This window comes from Triturus cristatus, chromosome 8, assembly GCF_964204655.1.
Source record: "Triturus cristatus chromosome 8, aTriCri1.1, whole genome shotgun sequence".
NCBI classification, from domain to species: domain Eukaryota; kingdom Metazoa; phylum Chordata; class Amphibia; order Caudata; family Salamandridae; genus Triturus; species Triturus cristatus.
In genome coordinates, this window is record NC_140591.1 from 1,432,895,437 (window position 1) to 1,432,908,168 (window position 12,732).

The 12,732-nt window shown below is 42.1% G+C and overlaps 1 protein-coding gene across 3 annotated transcripts in view; it reads right to left on the reverse strand.

Annotated features, from left to right (window-relative positions):
* The window catches only part of ANKRD42 (ankyrin repeat domain 42), a 394,873-nt gene that overhangs the window by 191,521 nt on the left and 190,620 nt on the right, over window positions 1–12,732 (reverse strand). For all 3 annotated transcript variants that reach the window (XM_085620564.1, XM_085620566.1, XM_085620565.1), the window contains exon 5: window positions 1,861–1,996. In XM_085620564.1, the coding sequence (XP_085476690.1) occupies window positions 1,861–1,996 (136 nt within the window). The remainder of the gene's footprint in view (window positions 1–1,860; window positions 1,997–12,732) is intronic.

Genomic DNA, 12,732 nt, shown 5'->3' on the forward strand with positions numbered 1-12,732 from the left:
TCGTAAGCCGGCCCCAAGTCTTGCCACAAAAGTGGCCGGGACAATAGTTTTCTCATAGTCAGCAGATATAAAGATAAGAACCTTTTCAAAACTTTTAGCAGAAAGCAACAATTGGCAGTAGTTTGAGGAATATGTCTGTGGAAAGTCAAGCTACTTTTTAGGATGACTCCAAGGTTTTTAGCAGACTGAGTAGGAGGGGGGCCACCACAAACTCCTCAGTCCATCTGTTTCAGTCCTGTACAGATCTCAAAAACCAGGATATCAGTTTTTGAAATGTTCATTTTAAGAGAACTGCAGGTTCATGAACTGTTTGAACTTTGACATATTGGATGTGTGATCTCCAGCGTAAGGATCAGTTGAGTGTCATCAGAAAGATGCCAACACAAAGCTTCCAGAACCCACGCAGGGCTGCATCTCAGGGCTGTAGCTGTTACATAGCAGGGTTGATCTCACAATGCAAGGGAAGGGCCATATTCCACCAGGACAAGAGCAGACAACACTCACCTTTCTTATTAGAAGAAAAACAAAGCCTATTTTATCTCTGAGAAAAAATGTGAAAGCATTATATAAATACCCTTTGAAATATTAGGAAATGATCCAAGAACGAGAAAATAGTCAAATGAATACTTACTTCTGCCATTTTACTCTCAGGACCAAATCAGCATTTGTAAATCTTAAAGACAGGTTTATAATCACAACATAAATATTCATTTAAAACTGAATTCAAAGAAATAAATGTCACAAAATCAAAGGTGAAACAGTTACTATGAAAAATTATAACTGCAGGCACCAGGAAGAAGAGTACAACATGCAGAACAAGTTATATTAACATCAAAATAAAAAGCTGATGAGAGAATTAGAATGGCTCAATCACACTAAAGAGCAGATAAAGATATTCAAGGGATCCTTTCATCACAGCAGAAAAAAAAAATTCAAGTTGAATCATGAGGAGTGTATTGTTTGGAATATTAATGGTCTCATAATGTGTATATAAAATGGAGGACACAATGGTTTGGATAATAAGCATTTTAGGTTGTGAAGGAGTGTGCATCAGGGTGTCGGTATTTATCACGTAAGAAAACACTAATATTTAAATTACTGCAAATCCTACCCAGATGAGAAGAACATTCTAATACATTTGTCATGAATCCCAACACTGCATTTGCCAGGCTAAACATAAAAAAAAACATTTGGGACCTTAAGGTGAAGAGCTTAAACAAGCTGATGAATGCATTCCACAAACCTATTTGTAAGTAGCTATAATCTAAATGAAATGCAATTGTAAATGGAATCATGGCATTTTTATCGCTCATTTGGATTCGTTAAGGATGTTTTTCCGATAACTCCTCATCAGTGGACTACCAAAAGGAAAAACTTTATGGAGAGTCTTTCTTTCAACAATCATAAACACAAGAAAACCCCACGTTGATGATTGGGGAGGGGAACTAGAGGCGCAGGGTTCTAGGAGCTTGCAGCCTCCAACAACAAATGTTAACAACAACAAGAGCTGCTCCTAGTGTAGTGACCACTATGAATTTATGATTGAAATGTGAGTGTAGGCATCTCACAAAATGTGACTGACTGGTGTCACACACCACCAGGTGTCATGCTTCATCATTGACCAGTCCTTGCCCTCTAAAAACTTGGCTTGTTAGAGGGAGGGCATGCACCTGACGCCAGGGATGCACTTCTAAACTAAGTGGGGGCCCGTAAAAAAGTGAGTGAAGGTAAAAATCATTATAGTTATCAAATTATGGATTTTAATATGACTGGTAACTATATGATATTAAGATCAGTGGACGGTATGTGGGGAAATAATTGTCCCCTAACCGTAGTGAAAGTGGTTTCTTTGAACAATACCTGGAGTGTTCCCATTGAGATCCACATCGTCTATGTTTGCACCCCATCTAACCAGCAGCTGCAAACATCCAAGTCTTCCATGGAACGCGGCATAGTGAACTGGCCTCCAACCATTCCTGTCTGGAATAGCGGCATCCTAAAACAAAAATGAGTTAATTCAATTCACAAACTAGTGAACAACTTCCAGTATTCAAACATCTGTACAAAGACGTATTCAACGACTTGGATGTAGAAGATTGCTCCCAGAGGATGTAACAATATTGGAATACATGAAAGGAAGTAACATTTATACTTAGAACCTTGAACCTCAGATTCTCCTACATTCTGAAAAGAACGGCTTGGCCTCTGTTGGTTAATATTTAGCTTTGTCAGACTGTTCTCAAAGCCTAATTTCCAAGATTATAATCGGCCACAACTCACAGCTATACAGGAGACAATTTAGATTTTTCACAGCCTGCTGGGCAGAAAATCTGGATTTTATTAAAGACACGGAGGCTAATATTATGCAAATCTCCTTTATTGCGCAGCTCACAGCAGCAACAATGAAGAGATCTAGAACTTCAAAAACATTCCAATAGGATATACAGTCCATGACAACGCAGACATCTCCCTTCTTTGTGCGGCGAACAAGATAGCAACTTCGTAAACTCCTTGAAGATAGCAACTTTTATAAACTCCTTGAAGAAACTTTAATGAAGGCAACCGGAAGATCTCTTGAACAATCTAATCTGAAAAAACAGAAACAAATAAATTATATTCCCAGGGAGGGAACAGTAGAGGAGGGATAATATTAGCCTCCGTGTCTTTAATAAAATCCAGATTTTCTGCCCAGCAGGCTGTGAAAAATCTAAATTTTATGGCATGACACGGAGGCCAATATTATGCAAGTTCAAAGTGAGTTCAGAACATTGTCAATAACATTTGGAACAGGCTTAAAATAACATCTTTTGAAAATGCATTCATTTGACCAATCGGCAGCCTTAAGGATATCTTGGAGGCCACCACCCAAGATAAAAGCTTTTGAAGCTGAGGCTCCTCTAAGGGAGTGAGCACCAAAAACAGAGATATCAATCCCAGCTTCTTTCATAACATCCTTAACCCATCTGGCTAAAGTGGGAGAGGAAACTGCTCTATGTGGAAACCTGTGAGAAATTAATAATTGATCCGCACAACCCCTTAAATTTAAGGTTCTCTTTTCGTACTCCAACAAACACTTCACCACACATAAACCTTCATTCTGGGGAAAGAAGGGATAGAAGACAGAAGAGGACATAGTTTTAGTTCGTCTTTTAAGGAAAAAACAAACTCCCTCAGGTTGATAAGCCCTAGAAGAGATATCCAAGGCTCTAACATCCGACGTACGCCTGAAGGAAACAAGGCAAAGTAAAATAGTGAGTTTATAGGATAGCTTCTTAAGTGAGAGGATGGAGTTCTCACCCCAACCGGCAATTAATCTAAGGACGTCCCTTACATCCCATAGTTTAGAATATTTGGGTAAAGGTGGATTTAAAACGCGCATGCTTCTCATAAGTTTTTTAGTTAGCAAGTTCTGACCTACTGAGGAACCATCTATCAAGCAGTGACCTGCTGCGATGGCCGATCTATAGACATTAACGGTTCGATAAGCCAGACCTGAGGCAAAGATTTCAGCCAAAAAATTGAGAACTTGAACTATATCAGTTGAAATGGGATCGTAATTCCGTCGAAGGCACCAACAAACCCATTTACGCCAAGCCAATCTATAGGCTTTCCTAGTTCCAGGTGCCCAGGATTCAGACATGAGTTTGAAAGCGCTCTCCGAAAGTCCCGGGAGCTGCCATTGTCTCCTGAAATCTTCCATGCCATCAGAGACATGAGTCCCTGAAGAACTAGGGGGTGACACGCGCCCTGAGGATCTGTGATAATTTCGTCGAAGGTAGGAATGAGAATTGGAAAATCCACACTCATTTCCAACAGGATGGGGAACCAAGCCTGGGATCTCCAGAGGGGGGTTATTACTACCACTATTTCTTTGTTTCTCTGAATTTGAAGGAGAAGGCGTGGAAGCATGGCAAAGGGCGGGAAAGCATAAGGTCTCAGACCAAGCCAGTCTTGAAAGAAGGCGTCTATCCCCAAGGCCATCGGGTCCGGTCTCCAGCTGAAAAAATTGGGGAGTTGAGTGTTGACTCTGTCCGCAAAGAGGTCTATTCCAAAGGGACCCCATAACGACTGGATGGTTAGAAAAACATCCCTGTTCAGTTTCCAGTTGCTCGAATCTATGAGATTCCTCGAGAACCAGTCTGCAACCCCATTGTTCAAACCTGGAATATGTTCGGCAATGACTGAAATGCCCTTGCTGAGGCAGTAAGCCCAGAAATTCTTGGCCAGATCGGAGAGGCCTTTGGAATGTGGGCCTCCCATCTTGTTCACGTATCTCACGGCAGAAATGTTGTCCATGCGAAGCATGACAGAGCATTTCATCAGACCCTTGGTAAAACTCTGGATTGCAAAGGAGCCTGCCAGAAGTTCCAGGCAGTTGATGTGAAGTTCCTTCTCCTTTGGAGTCCAAAGTCCCCCTGTTGAAGAGTTGCCACATGTGGCACCCCAACCTTGAAGGCTCGCATCCGAGTCTATTACTAAGTCCGGTTCTTCCCCAAAGATTGCTCTGCCGTTCCAGGCCTCTGCATTCCTCAACCACCAGAGTATTTCTTTCCTTGAGTCCGAATCTAGGCAAACAAATTGGGAATAGGATGAATTCCTCCCGAGGGCTTTCGCCTTGAGTCTCTGGAGGGCTCGGTAATAAAGTGGGCCCGGGTAAATGGCTTGGATAGTCGAAGACAGCAGACCCAAAATCCTTGCTAAAGTCCTTAAAGGAAACGAGTGCATCTTTAGAACTCTTCTTAACTCCTTCCTGAGTTTCCTGAGTTTTTCCCCTGGTAATTTTAATACTGCCTCGACTGTGTTTACTGAGAATCCCAGGAACTGAGTATCTTGGGATGGAGTTGTCATAGATTTCTTGGTGTTTATAACGAAACCTAGGTGTTCTAAAAGTTCTATGGCAAGGTTTGTATGTTGTGAAGCAACTTCCCTGGACTGAGCCATTATTAAAATGTCGTCCAGATATATAATTAATCTTACTCCCTTGCTTCTCAGCCAACCCGCTATGGGACGAAGAACCTTGGTGAAACACCAAGGGGCCGATGAAAGGCCGAAGGGGAGGCTGCAAAACTGCCACAGAGTTCCTTCCCAAAAGAATTGGAGAAATTTCTGATGCGGTGGCCAAATTGGGATGGTTAAATAAGCATCCTTCAGGTCTAAACGGGTAAGCCAATCCCCTTTTCTTAAGATATCTCTGAGAAGGTAGACTCCTTCCATTTTAAAATGGCGGTAAAGGACCCATTGGTTCAGGTCTTTTAGGTTTATGACAGGTCTCATCTTTTTGTCCTTCTTTTCTACTAGAAAGACATTGCTTACAAATCCTATTTCCTGAGCTACCCGGATAGCACCTTTTGCAAAAAGGTCTTTTACTTCTTGGGAGACCAATTCGGAGTCTCTCTCCAAGAAAAGTATTTTTCGTGGGGGTCTCTCTTGAATAGGAAAGTCTATGAAATCTATCTTGAACCCTCTTACAGTGTCTAAAACCCAAGGATCTTGAGTCACCATGCTCCAGTTTCCAGAGAAAAGGGCTAGTCTCCCTCCCACCTTTATAGGGATATCTGAAGGGTCTTTGGGTGGACTTACCTGTTGAGAAACCATTGGGCTTTCTTTCCCCTCTGAAGCCTCTTCCACGAAATCTTTGCCTCTGGGGAAAGAAGGAGGACTGGGATGTGTAGCCAGATTGAGGGAATCTCCCTCCTCGTCCAGCGAAGGGTCTGGATGAAAAATTTCCACGGCCGGGGAATCGACCCCGCATCCTCCCGGCCCGGGTAAAAACTCTGTTGTTAAAGACTCTCTTAATGTCCTTTTGGGACTTTTGAATGGAGTTGAAGACTCCAACATACTTCGCCATATCTTTAATAAATTCCTCTCCGAAGAGAAGGCCTTGAGAGGAAGCTCCCCCTTCCTTGTTAGCCAGTTCGACTAGCTTTGGGTCGATTTTCAATAAAACACTCTTTCGTCTTTCGTTGGAAAGTGCAGTATTAGCATTGCCCAAGAGGCAAATCGCCCTTTGCGCCCATTGACGCAGCTCTTTTGGGTCTATGGGATTATTATTCAAATATGCCCCTTCGGCTATTTCGAACATTTTGGTGAGTGGACCCGTAATGTCAAGCAGTCTGTCTTGGCAAGACTTAAGACCTTTATCAAGGCCTTTTCTCGGATCTCTACCGGTTTTGGCAATGAATGCCACTACCTTGCTGTCCAGATCAGGAGTTGCGGTAATTTTATCCGGTAGGGAAGGGCGAGGACACTCGGATCTAAGTCTAGATCTGACTTCTTTGGGTATTTCTTTACGAAGCCAGAAGGACAGGTATTCTCCGATGTGTTGGGAGGGGACCCATTCCGGAGAAAGAGGATGTTTGATGAGGAGGGGGTCAAACATATATTCCCCAAAGGGGTCAAGGATTCCCATTTTAGACCCTGAGGCCCCTGAAGCCTCACCCAGACTATCTCTGGTTTCGCCTTCCTCTTCAGAATCGAAGTCTGAGGAATAAGAGAGGTCAATCTCATCCTCTAGAGCATCATCACTATCGACAGGGATAGGAAGGTTAGGGCCTTTGAACTGCCCATCTGTTGTGCCCGAGGCACAATCATTGTCACCGCCAGAGCGTGAAGTCAGGAGAGTAGGATTGGAGCTCCTCTGTTTTTTTGTACCTTCAGGGTGATTCATTTTAAGTTGTCTCTTCCTCTGCGCTGTCGCAGTCTTAGTGGGCTCTTCCTGAGAGCTTGTGGATGGCCATCCTTTTTTAGTTATTTTTTCTAATTTCTTATTAATTGTATCATCTAGGGATTCCATAACCTTATCCAAGGCTTTGTTGATAAGCCCCTCTAATTTATCCTCCATGTTCGGATGAGGATCTGAGGACATAGTTGAGAGAGATCAACTGCCAAGCAGAAAGGACAAAATGGTTGTTAGGTTGTTATGGCAACTCAAAGGAGTGTTAAGGGTCTTTCCTTTAATGGACTTAGATAGGAGAGTCCTTTCTCTATTGGTAGGAATGGGGTTAGAGTCCTTCTTTTCTTTCACTGAATCTGGTTAGGACCCGGGAGATATTGTCCTACCTTAGTGTCTTTTTTTTTTTTTTTTTTTTTTTTTATGAAATTTATTTTATCCAAGAGGAAATTAGAGCGATTCGCTGAAAAAACCGGTAAGATTTAGTGTTTTAATTAGCTTTACTCGGTATTTAGAAATCTCGCCGGCAGAGCTTCACCGAGAGGCGTCTCCATGGTAACCCTGCGCGGCCTCCCCAGCCTCGGGTGAAGCCGCGGAGTCGCCACGGAGACCGAAGAAGCGGCGTGAGATTCAGCACGGGACCAGCATCTGAAAGACGCCGGTCCCGTGCAGCTTTCTTCGGTGGAGTTCAAAGCGGGACCGGCGTTTGAAAAATGCCGGTCCGGTTGAGTTTTCTTTGATGAAGCTTTCCTCGATGTTAAAGCGCAGAGGCAGGGGAGAGAGGGGGGGGGGGAATTGGGTGTGAGGAAAAAACACGGTGAGAGTCTGCCTCCGAGGACAGTCTAAGGCATTGCGAGGATGGTACGCGAGTTGTAAAAAGGAAACTGTAAACCCTATCTAGCGCGATGTGCGAATTGAGGCAGGAGTCAGTCTGCAAATAGGCATTAGCGCGATGTGCGAATTAAGGCAGGAGTCAGTCTGTAAATAGACATTAATAGAATTAAAAGAAAGATAAAAGGGGGTAAGACACAACCAGTCGTCAGCCAACCTTAAAACTGGACAGAAAAATCCAGAACTAGTATAAGTCCAAAACAGATAAATTCATACTTAAAGTAGTAAAGGTCAAGAGAAGATAAATGTGTACTTATCTTGTGAGCAGCATGATGTCCCTGAGCACTGCTCTGACTGATTAAGGCTCTGTTAGTAGCCTCCATCAGGCTGAGCATGATAGCTCATAAAGTGAGTATTGGTGCAGCCAAAATACGACTAGAACACAGGCAGGCAGATAACTGAGGCTAAAGAATATACACAAACAAGCCATGAGTAACAGCACAAGAAAAAACGAACCTAAAAACAGTCCACACAAAGCAAAAATGCCCTGTCAAACTGAAATGGCATGATGAGCTAAAAAAACGATGGGATTTGGCCCAGATCTCTATACTGTGGGTACGTGTTTGAGATTCTTCGGCATTCCTCCATCATTTGTTCTTTTTGCATCTGTCATTGAGCAACAGCATGGTGAAACCCAAAACTGTTAAAAAAAATAAAAATATTTTCCATGTACTGTGCATCAGGGAAATAATGCCACTCCACCGGATTCGGCTTCCTCAGCCTATAAATTCTATTACACCACAACAAACCAGTTTTGTATCATTCTCAGCATAATCAAATTGTCAAAGAATATAAATAAAGACCTCATTAAGATGTGGTTGTAACAGATGTCAGCGCAAACGTTGGCAGAGTCTGTCACCCTGGCAGTCCATCTCCCTTCTCTAGAGAAGGCTTTTGTGAAATACCCTACCATAGAGGCCATCTACCAATTCCGCCAACATCTCACCAATGTGCCGGCAGACACCTCATCAGGATGTTGCAGTGGACTACTAGAAAACATCATATTAGACCTTGCCTTGTTTCGAGTAAGAAATCCACCAAATGATGCACAGTGGAAATTCTACCAAATCTGAGCTTGAGGAAACAACTTAACTAAGAAGCCACTGGCCAGCACCACACCTCAATCTGCCTTCTTAGTATGGCTCTGATGAAGGAATTTAAATGCAACTCAGGAGACTGGAAGGTAATTATACAAGCATAACAGCAACTCATACATAGCCATACAAACCGCTCATATGAGCTGCACACTTACCATAAGCTATTTTGTCAAAGTAAAGAACATGTACTCAACCCAAACAATCTCATGATAGCCTAAAGCATTAAAAATACAATTACCAGTAAAAATGCTGCTAATGAAACATAGATCTTCAGCAGTTGGGTATGGCCTGCTTTATCCCTGGATAATCCTTGAACATCCACCATGCCATTTGCGCATGTAAAGAACAATGATTTCACCGCCATACACATGAAATTGAACAGCAACGGATCTTTTGTGACCTCATGTCTTGAACACTTGAAGGATTAGTGCCTCTACACTTCAGAACAACACACACCCAAGTGAGTTGAAGGATGGCACACACAAGTATCCAGACCAGCTTTCATCAGAGGTGCCTGGGCAAAGGCTCCATCTTTAAGGGAAAATGCATAGTGAGTAATGCTTACAAAAAGCATGGGGAGTAGCCCACATGGCTGTCTTGTAAGTCTCTACAATGCGTACACCCTTTTGGGAAATCACTGATGTAGGCTTACCTCTGGAAGGATGAACATGATACCTCAAAGGAAGATGATATCCTCTCGTGTCATAGTATTTAGAGATGCACAAGACTATCCAGTTGACAGTAGATGTCTTTGTAGCTTTATTGAGTAGTTCAATTCCACCAAACATAATAAAATATTTTTCACCTCTTTTGATATTTGTTAATATAGTTCTCAGTTAATAGACAGTAAGAATTAGTTTCTGATGTAGAATAAATTATTTCAGAACCTCTGTTATAAAAGAGGGCAGTGTTATGCAACGCCTCTCCATTCTTACGGAAAACTGAAAAGATATATTTTTGAGAAAGACCTCGAAGTTTTGAAATCCTACTTGCTACTGTGACAGTGCCTGAGAAGGTTGGTTTCCTTGTCAACAGGGCACTATCATAAGATGCCACAGAACTGAATTGTTTGTGCATCAGAAAGGTTAGGAGTAAATCGAGACCCTGCTGATTCATACACATTCGTGGGAGCACTGTATAACCTGATCGTGTCAACTGGCATATTGGTTTGCCCCCTGCAAGTAGAAGGTCATAGGAAAGAGGTCATTTTAAAACACCCAGTCAGCACCGCAGCTGAACTGGCAATGATAACTAGACCAGGTCCCTCTCTGTTGAAATAGAACATGGCCACTGTGTTACCTATTGGAATGGGTAGGCTGTCCCCCAAGACAAGAGGAGAAAAACTTCAGCCATCGAAATCTTACTTCTAGGTCCAGATAATTTATGCACAGTATCTGTTGGGGGTTGATCACAGATTCGGCACAGACTGTTAGGACTTCAAAAATCGTAAAGAGATTTACTACAACTGCATTCTAATATGATGTGGGGGAAAAACAACCTCACTAAGGCACACTAGGGAACTTTTGGAAAGGGAAGCTCCTCAGTAGGAACATTTTCTAAATGCAAATTATTCCTTGAGAAATACTAAGACCATAGAAGTACATGTTGCCTGACTTAGCGGAGCCAATCAGCCATCATGGAAAGGGCAGAACAACTATATCTGAAACTTAATGATTTTCTCATAACTACCTTGAATACTGTGCCTCTTTTTGCATGGTCAACCCCATATTTTGTGGACTGTTCCTGCTGGTTCCCCAGTTCATGTATTCTGACCCCTAAAATATGGTAAAATTGGCTAATCCCAATTGCCTTTTTTAACTTTCCGGTAAGGCCATAGCATATGTTGCAAGAAAATACACTTATGGCATACAAAGTTAAATGTCACACTGGCAGTACTTATTGTCCAATTTACTAGGCTGACAAGTAAAACATTGCTTCAGGACAACACATGCAGCCTGACTCCAGTAGTTTTAAACCTTCAGGCAGATCTATCAAAATAAAGCTTTTGACAAGAGGGAAACTATTAAGTAAATCACCTCTAAGTAAACCTGTGGCCCACAAGGTCAGCTGCATAATAGTTAAAAGTGAAACATGTAATAATTTAATTGTTGCATGTCCCTGCGGTAAACTAGCCCCCAAAAGTTATTTTCACTGTTAGGACTGTAGCTGGTTCTGAGAAGAAAAAGTCAAAGTACAGTTTAATGTGTTCATCACAAAGATTTGGTTTGGAATATGGAACAGAGATGGTTGAACCAAGGTGTTTAATATTTATTAAAAATCAAAATCAATGGTGAAGTTGTATTTTTGATAAATATACAGGAAAAGCTAAATAAAAAGTTATACGTTTCCTGCCCAAAGCCCTTGCAAGCTAACTAGCATTGACCTGCCTCCTTCTGGCCTATAAGTGCTGCTTTGATGAGGTGTGAAATACTACTTTTAGAGCACAGACAATGGTGTTGGCCTGGGAAGAAGGCTCGGGGGAGGAATGTGACCCATCTTAGCCCACACAGGGGAGTACAGGAGTGTCCAGGAACTTCACTAACTTAAAGGAATCTAAGGGGAGACCTGTATTTCTATAGGTAAACAATAATAAAGGCCTGCAGAAGAGGGGTTTTTGATCACAAAACTCACTTTAGCCTCCTAGCTTTTATCTCAAGGTAGGAGGTAGCTGGCCCCGGAACCAGTTTAGAGTGGTTGAGTTGGAGGGGACCTAGAGCACACCACTACGTGTGCCATAAGCTCCCTCCAGGAGCAGAAAGAGTTTGCTGTCTTAGTTTTTACTGAGAATGGTTTACTTGGGGATAGTTTGCAGTGAGGCAAACAGATGTCCTGCACACTTATGAAGGTCTGAACTTGGGAACTTTTTGCCCATTAGTTAGGGAGTATATCGTAGAAAACCTCCACCGAATGACTAGTGAACTGAACAAAAGTAGCACCTCACCCCCTTCAGAACACTTCACAGCAAAGGTGTCCAATTTTGAGAGTACTTCATCTAACACAGATTCAGGCTTGCCCCATTGGAAGATTTTTAGCTCCAAAAAAAGGGACTAATTCTGAAAGTAGAAGTTTTGACCGAGCGAAGGCACGAACAGTAACCACTTGATGAGAGGACTTTGGCAACCACGAAAGCTGAATTTTCCCACTTAGAGCTTTTCATGTTAAAGCCAATATGTCAGTGGGACCTCATCCAGTGGCTATTCAGATTCGAAGGGACTTCATCCTTGCCCTACTGGAGAATTTTGTCTTCCACATAAAAAAACTATGTTTGAAGGTAAATACGTTGACCCAGACAACCTGATTGGTGCATTTAACCTCTGCTTCATCGCCGTTGGTGCTTTACTTTTCCTGAGCACTTATTGTCTTTGAAAAATTCATATTCCCGGGCCATCTTATTGGATTTTGGCCATTTTGGTAATTTTTCATATTAAATTGTAATTATTTTTATAAATTGATTGTGTTTGTATTGCCTTTTGACTGTTTTAGTGTTGCTAAGTACCGGACACATTTTCCTAAGTTAAGCCTGTCTATGCTGTGCCATAGCTACCGGTGTTGAGACAGGCTTAATTTAAGGAAAACTGTTTGACCCAACAGGATTTTGGGACTTATTACTTGGGCAGCACTCACACCCTACCCAACTAATAACCCATTTTCTTATAAATACCGTCTTTATGGCATACTTATTTCTTTGGAATTTGACCAGATTCTTTCCTCCTTGTTATCTTCTCTTCAATGGCTCTCCACTGGAATATTTTGTGCCCCATCTTGAAGTATTATCACCTCTACAAACTTGTACATTTTGTTTACTGCTTTTACTCTATGTTTGTTGAAATATTAAGATTTTATCTACAATGTGAACCCAAGGGTATTCAGCGTAAGAATATCCGAAAACAACTTTAAACATCAGTGATATAATAGGAACAACTTACCTTGATGAACCCATAATAGCTACTGAGATTGCAGCTGTAACATGAGACTTACGTTCATGTGGATCACCAGGACCCAATGAACTGTGCTAAGAACCTCATAAGCACTTAGGGGCCTATTATGATGACAGATGGAAGGCCATCCTTGCAG